General features: G+C 38.6%; 1 protein-coding gene across 1 annotated transcript in view; it reads right to left on the reverse strand.

Moving 5' to 3' along the window:
- Positions 1–8467, reverse strand: part of adam12b (ADAM metallopeptidase domain 12b) — a gene marked incomplete in the record, with an annotated part of 110038 nt that overhangs the window by 20634 nt on the left and 80937 nt on the right. Inside the window, 2 exon segments of the mRNA XM_014001941.1 lie at positions 369–458; positions 3543–3720. Coding sequence (XP_013857395.1) covers positions 369–458; positions 3543–3720 — 268 coding nt within the window.

The following is an 8467-nucleotide window of genomic DNA, read 5'->3' on the forward strand; positions in this document are numbered from 1 at the left end:
ATATACACACACACACATTTTTTAGATGAGTGCTCACTCATGTCAGAGTTGGTATTTCAGTATTCCATGCAAACTAAAATGAGCAAATAATTAAATCAAAGCAAATCTCTGCAAACCAACCTGACCTTCACTTTACTTGAAACCTGCCTATTTAAAAAAACACAAAGTTAAAATGAGCCAAAGCCTTGATATTAAGTTACTGTGTGCATACCAGCACACCATTATGAGCCACTTAGTAACTTTCAGGCTAATTACGTCTTATACACGTGCTCTGAATATGCAATTTCTGAACTTTTCCAAGATTATATCAGTGAGTAACAACTTAAGTAAGGTGGTACAAAGAGCTAATCCAGTGTGAGAAGTCTTACCTTGCAATCTTGGCAGCACTGTCCATGGGCGCAGACGGCGTCTCCCTTCAGAGTGCATGTGGTGGCATTACAGCAGGGGTTCATGCACTACTGGAACGCAGGAAAAAAAAAAAAAACAACAACAAAGCAGTTAACATGATGTGAACCTGATCACCGCTGTGAGGATCCCCCATCAGCCGGTCCCTGTCAGATGAAACGCTCCGAGTCAGCAGAGCGCACTTCCTGTCCGTAGATTCCTGCCCTGACCCCAAGACCTCMGAGTGGAAACGAAACCCTGAACTTCATGTGTTTTAGATTTAGCATTTCTCCTGGAGTTAAAAGATGTAAAGAGGGGTGTGAGGATGAAATGACCCAGAAAAGAAAGCAATGAACCCATAAAAAAAAGCTGGACTGAAGAGCAAAAATATTTTGCAGTGAACATAGCACGGGGGGAAAAAGAGGCGAGGCGTTCATCTGGCATTCTTAATGCATGACAAAACAACTCATCGGTTTTATGCAAGCAGCATCACAAAGCRTTTGCTATGAGAAAACAACAAGGCTGTTTGGTTTTGCGAAGCTCTAAAATAATAACATGCGTTGAGGGCTGTAAATGGAGACGGCTGGWCTGCTGAACGGATTTAACTTTCGGTGCTGTTTTATGAGTTTGGCAGTTTACCTCCTGGCCTTTTTTCTGAGCCTATTGTTTTAAGAGAAGAGAAAACCTGGTTTGATCTCCAAGTTTAAATGGGCTGTCAAATCTAGCAAGCTGTGCGATGGCATCATGGAGGTCATGGTAGGCACGCTTGCAGGGCTAGAAATGAAACATGTATATTGCATTGTTGGTCTGCTGGAGGTAAAAAAAAACACCTACTTCCATCTATAAGAGGTGGTGTCATAATTCTGCTTACCTAAACATTCACACTTAGTTTAGCCAAACCAATAAGCCTCTGTGATTTAATTTGAAAGTCAAATAAACATTACTTTACTACAAGAGACTGCAGTCTTGTAGTTAAGCACGACTAATGAAGCAAGTCGACTCTCTGGAGAAATTGACCACATCATGCCCATTTAAGAACAATCTTGTTAAACTTTCATGCCTATATTTATATTTCAAGGTTTTTTCAGCTTAACAGCCCAACGTTCGGATCTCCAGAGCATTCAGCTTTGGAAAAAAAAAAAGTGTGAAACTAATTAGTCTACGATGCATATTTAATTAGCTTATTTTTTTTAATCTGCTGAAACACAGCAGCTACAAATGGTAAATACAAATTAGACTGCCGCTATAATCATCAGTCACTATAAGGCAAACACTGCTTTGAGATAATTCATTTATAACGTCGTTTTTTTTTTTTTTGCAAATGTCAGTGTGTAAATATGAATCTGTTAAAGACATAATCTATGGTAGRAATAGGAATGTTTCTCAAAAGTTACCAACTTCTCACTGCTGTTYAGATCATTACTTTTCAGAAGACATAATTCTTCATATTTCCACCCTCTCAAAAGAGAATTTGACAATTTTTTCCCCAATTTTATACAGTAAATCTCCACATACTGAACATTTACAGGTTCAAATCTTGTTTGAATATTTAAATGTATTTCCTAGCCTTCCTGCTTTTGCAGCAAACATTGTTTTCTTTTAATGTAATCATTTTTCTCCCTTCGCCATTTCTCTGTCTGCATTTGCTTCTATCCACCTCCACTTTTTCCTACCATCACTACAGTGCAGCTGAAGACGCAGAGATACAGTATGTATTTGTCTTGGCGGTTTTAAGCAACGGCGTGCAGTTCCATCTGAGCAATGCCGTTTTCTCCTGTGACTCATATGTCACATCAGTGTGTGAGCCGATGCATGAAGTAGAGTCCATTCGTTTGGATTGTTGGGCCAAAGAAAACGTCTTTTAGCATTGACTGAGTTACACAGAAAGTTTGTTTTGCTTTATCACACAGTTGGACGTTCGTTTGATTAATGGGTCTCTGCCAAAGATATGACATCTCTATGAAGATCGGTGGAGAGAAGGTGAGATGTGAATTCAATAAAAAGCTTTACTTTGATGATCTCAACCTCAAGTGATTTGCTGTGTTCAAAAAAAAAAAAAAAAAAAAAAAAAAGGTTTTTGGCACGGCACATGTGAGTGCTTTTAAGTCATGATAAAATTGGCAATGTCAAGAGAAAGTTTGACCTAAAATTTAGAAACTTCAGTAAAAGGAGGTTTAAGTGCACTTCTGAGAACCTTAGTGGTTCTGGGTGATTACTTACTAAGTGATTTCGTCTTGAAAGAACTGCAACATATCTAAATAAATAAAGCAACAGGTTAACATTTTATTTAGAAAAGTGAACATTTACTGCTTTTTGGAGTTTAATGCACACCCAACAAGTTGTAACTTATTTGATAACAATTTACTTCAACTACAAAAAAAAAAAAACCCTGTAAAAATACTGTCTAGTTTTTTATAAGTTTTAAAAATATACCATCACATGAACAGGACCTTATTATCTACACTGCAAAGCATTCTGGGTAAATGATAACGTGTTCCGCTGCGAGCTCTATCCAGATTGAAGGTTAATTTTGGACAATGCTTGATATTCAACCTTTTTAAATGAAACCAGAGAGCTGATAGAGAGGAGAATGTAGAAATGATTCAGAAGATAAATAAACATGTGGATGGAGGACAACAGAGCTGGTTCATGGAAAGCTCACCTCAGCTTTAGCCTTTTAGCTCTCACGTTAGCTTCCGAGCTAATATTATTAGCCTGGGTACTAACATCACATATTTATCAGTAATTAGTTACATCAAAAATATATTATTAATAAATATTAAGTGTTAGTTAGTTAGCTAATATTATTAGCTCAGGAGCTATATATTTATGTATTAGCTCAGGAGCTAACACAAAACCTAAAAGGCTAACAACGAGTAAATATCATTTCATCCGTATTGCGGCATTAATAATATGGTTCGTCTGTGTGACAATAATTTTTTTTCAAATTTATAAAAACTAAACAGTCAACAGTTTCTTTTACGTCAAATAATGTCTAATGTTACAACCAGTTGGGGATTCTCTTTCAGGGAGAATTGTTTTGTACCGTGTTGTGAAATASATCTTTTTAGCAACAACATCAGCTTTATTGCTGCTAAGTCTGACCACAGCGGTGGACTCTGATACACTCGACTGCAAAAGGTGACAGTTAATTTTACCTCTGGCTCTCCGCAGTCACACTCTTCTCCCTCCTCCACATAGCCATTGCCGCACTTCTGTCCTCCATAAAGCACCTTGACCTCTGGCATGTTGTACAAACACATGCCCACGCCTTTCTCCAGGCTGGCTGCGAGGTCCTTCTTGCTGCATGTGCTGAACACGGTTGGGAATGGATACCTATAAAAAGGAGAGGTGGTGGAGGAGTAAGACAACAGAGAAGAGATGATATTTACTGAGAAAACCCTTGCATGATGTTTGCTTTTACTGTAAAGAAATTATCCCCAAAAAGGTCAACAGGATTATAGAGCTAGGGCACCAAACATTCACTCCAATGTTTGCTCAATCATCTAATTCAAGAGGCCGTTTCACACAGATTTAATAGTCTAATTGCATTGTATGAGCTCCATTTCAAAAGATTTTCTGTCCTTCACKTTATATAAATGGCCCTTCAAAATGTCCAAAGAAACATTTTCTCTGACATCTACATTTTCAAGAGTCATATCCTGGCTGGAGAGGAACAATTGAAGTAACCGTCTGAAGGCTGTTATTTTGACTGAAGGAGATTTATGTGTGTGAAAGTGTGCACATGAAATCTTTATAAAAAAAAATGGCAAGCTTAAAACCATGTCATTTCTACTGAATTGGTTTAATCCCGTTATCTCTTTCCTGAAGTGTTGATTTAATTTCTAACAAAGGAAACAAACTTTAGATTAAACTGCGCGATGCACTGAATACGTGAAGCAAYGCAGCTTGAGGGAAGCATTTTTTGAAGTCTAAAAATATAAAGGTCAGAAAAGGAAAGGGGGGGAAAAACAAATTATTTGGGGATAGTGGAAAAAGAGGAAAGCGCATGAACTGAGACATGGTGCAAGACCTGAAATAAATACCAAAACGTCTGAAAACAAACATCTCTCTGTGGACTGTTGAGACCCAGAAGAAAAGGGTCAGTAGCAACAGGTTTCTAAGGTCCTGACCTGGACTTTTTACATTCAAGCTCAGGTGAAAATATATAAAGCAGAGAGTAATGACAGGTATACACACTTGAGACTGCTGGGACAATTTAAGGCCTCCACGGGAATCATGAAACCTTTTCATCCTTGGGGCCACTGAAAGCTCAAAGTAGCTCTGTGAAGTTGGGTAACGTGTGCAGAGCTAAAAAAAAAAACTTTACAGAAAAAAGAGCACCTACTGAGTGGACCACCAGAAAAGGTCTTCCATCCCTGTATGACATCAACAGTGCAAATAAATAAATAAAATAAAAATAAGACTAAAAACTAAGAAAAAAACAACAGCAAATTTATTTAGACCAATGCTCAAATTACACTAGTGTAACTTTTCAGTTTTATTRTTGCTAAACGTAACTTCAGTATGAACCACAATGGTAGGAACAAACAAAAATAAATCATGTWTTACTATTAACGTGTTTCAGCATCAGTATGACTCAGAAAAAGGAGGGTTTGAGGTGTAAAATGTTTTTTGTTGGACATATTCTTGCCTTAAAATATATTAAAAAAGAAGACGTGGATGTGAAGTGGCAGGGACTGAAGSCTAGCAGAAAGGATTGGTAGGCAAAGCGAGAGAAAAGGGATGTGGGAYGCTTGAAGAGCTTGAGTTCCGACAGAAACATGTCATGCACGTACTTAATGCGGTGATAGACCATCCACGGATGCATCAGGGCGTGGAGACTGTAAAGCTCGAGGCTTGACAGGGCAGATTTGTGCAATTTCAAAACGACACAGAATATGTTTGTGGAGTCTGCCGATGGACAGAGGAGTGGGGAGGGATGCGCGATGCTTTGCCTAAGGGGGATTTGGTTGCGGCGACTGCATGGGTATTTCACTGCTGTTAGCGGACTGTAGACAGGCTTCTCTTGAGGGTGTTGGAGATAACGGAGGAGGCATTCTGTGGAAAAGGAAATCCTCTTTTTTTTTCCCCAAAGGAAAACAGATTTCCAAAGCACACAGAACACAAACACACAAAAAAACATCTCTTTCTAACAGCCACCCTTGAGTTGAAGCAGAGCCTCCTCTTCACTCAGACAGTCCACCTTTGAATGTCAGCCGCTTTCATCTTCCACCGGCCAGAAGCCCAATCTACCTGTCTCCGTCCACTCACTCACTTAATCCACTCATAAACCACAGTAAAATGCTTACACAAAGAGTTCCGAGGTCCTGTGCGTGGAGACCCACACATGGAATCAAGGACAGACCATGCAGATTAACCAGCTGCAGAGAACAGAACAAGGCCCCAGCAGATAACACGGACTGCCGCTGATAAGAGAACACAGGCACGCTTCAGGAAAGAGGGTGAAATGGCCATAAAAGGTAAACCGAATCTGTTCACAATAAACAYCCCTTCATGCTTAAAGCTGGGATGGTTGCAATTCTTCATAATGCAGTTTTCTTTATAAGACAAACTTAGGGAGTGTTAGCAAGATCAGGTACATTAATGTGTTAAAAGAAATCTGAATTTGATGTGAGCATCATTAGCACGTATAAAATTATGCTTCACTCGGGGCGAAAAGCAGAAGACAGTGTAAGTCTTGAGGGATGACCCTCTTTGGTGGAATATTCTTTTATTTTTAGTGGCGTGTGAATCTGGAACACATTTTATCRTGTCTCTCCTGTTTAAAGGTTGGCCTTAAAGCTTGTGCTCACAATCATTAATAAAACACACCAAACAGAACTCTCATTGGTTTCATATTAAAACGAATTAACAGATGGTGATTTAAATTTAAAGGGAAAAATATACAGAAATGTATATTAAACATTTATGATTTCTCGTATTCTAGTTAGTTAGCTGTTGAAAAATGCTGTTTTGGTCAAACCTTGGAAATAATGTAATTCACAATCTTAGCTTTTTGGTTTTGTGACTGTTGGATTATGTGCTGTGAAAGACTCGWCTTCTACCACATCAAATTTGAGCTCAATATCTATAAAACTGAYGGCATTACAGCCATTTTTGTGTTGGCTAATGCCAATTAACTGTGGTGGCCATCTTGAAYATGRCTGACTTCAAAAGATCATCAGTTATAGATGTTCATCCAACGTTTACTTTTTGAAAGCTTYTTTAAAATCTGTCCAGTAGTTCATGATCTATTTTGCTAAAAGACAACAGTTGACTCTAACAGTTTGATGTCAAGGCAGGTTGCTGTGCAACATCTGTGCTGAAAGAGTGGGTTGAGGATGATGCACAGCATCAAAATTTAGCTCAAGGTCTGAAAAAATAACTGAATTAAAGACATTTTTGTCTTTTTTAAAATCAGTTGGATGTAGAAGCCATCTTTTACTGAGTCAAGTCCAAAAGTTAATCAGTTGTAGACGTCAACCGAATGATTTATTTCTAAAAGTTTCATTGAAATACATTTAGTGTCCCAAAAAAATACTACTAATGCAATCAGTTTAATGGGTTTTAAATTAGACGGTCCTACATTCAAGCCAGGAAAAAAAAAAACACATCTCTGTCTCATTTATATTGCTTGATATACAAAGTAGATGAGTCTTAGTGAGAGTGAAGACGACTCTAAATGATATGCCAGAACTGACATCTGTTGTGGTCAGTGATTGTGTTTTAGCAGGACTTTGATAATTAGGCATCATCTTTAATTTGAAGCCTGTGTTCCTCAAGGTAACAGCTGCCCACGCAATCCTGCTAACAGATGCGGTGTCAGCCTGACTGGGTGCTCGGGGACAAAGTGAGGATATCTTCGTCATCCGCTGGCTGCTGCGGTTCTTTATGACAATGAGCAGAGAAGAGAAATTATGTCTSGACACAGATGAGTGCGTAATAACGAGTGATTTCTTTCTCAAACTAAGTAGCAAATCCAAAACTGGAAAATTATTTAAAATCCCCTCGATTCACGTATTTTAGCCAAACCAAAAAAATGTTTTCTATAACAATGTTGTAAAAGTGAGCAATTTATATTGAGCAGCAAACCCACATTCACGGTTTCTATTATCACAGCTGAGGCTGCGCTGCTATCCAGGAAATTAACTAAGCACTGAGCGGAGACTTCCCTGGAAAATATTGGTCTAGAGAGCAGCACCCTCTCCAGGTGTGGCTTGCCGAGGTGGAACTAATTTGCCTGTGCTCAACAGTTACACAAAATCCAATTAGTCAGAACCCTTCTGCCTGTCGTAACCGTTTGGACGGCGAATATGTCATTTTTTATTGTGAACAACACASGCCGTTAGAGATCTTTATCTCATCTGCGTTTATACGGCCTCGTAAATTTGTGCTCCTCGGAGAGGAAAGTGCCGCGCCACCACATTAACTGTAGCGCTCGACGCAGTCAGGGTTAGCTGCCAGGAAGAAAATAAATGCTTTGCGTTTCTTTATTAGCTGTGCTTAATGTAAGAGAGGATTTCTAATGCCGCTGTCGTTTAGTCACATTTAAAAGATGTTAAACGTTAAACATGTTAATGTATTTATTGTCTCCAAGAAAARCAAAGCTTGTCACAAAGATATTAAATCAGGATTGTGATTCAGTTACAGATTTCTTAATTACTTTTTTTTTCTGTAAGTGTATGAGAACAGATCTACATATATTCTACGAAAAAACCTCCAAACGTCTTTACTTCACTTATAATTACACCCTTAGGGTACATTTACACTGCAGACAAATGGAACCTAAATCCAGTTTTGTTTCCCTTATGTGACCCTTATCTGATTTTTTCCTAACTGCCCAAACGTGACAAATCAATTTTTTTTCAAATCTGACCCAGGCCTTTTTAGTATGTGGCACTAAATCAGATACATGTGTGACGTTTTTCAACGTGACCTCAGTCTGATCACTCACGTCCCATTTCATCTGACTTTTACTTCAACAAGGTGAGGGTGAGCAGATGGATTTAAGAATTTAGAATATTGATACCAATTCTGGGCTATTTAAACCTTGACTCCACTAGGGCTGCAACGATTAATC

The sequence above is a fragment of the Austrofundulus limnaeus genome, unplaced genomic scaffold (genome assembly GCF_001266775.1).
Source record: "Austrofundulus limnaeus strain Quisiro unplaced genomic scaffold, Austrofundulus_limnaeus-1.0 Scaffold0, whole genome shotgun sequence".
NCBI lineage: Eukaryota > Metazoa > Chordata > Actinopteri > Cyprinodontiformes > Rivulidae > Austrofundulus > Austrofundulus limnaeus.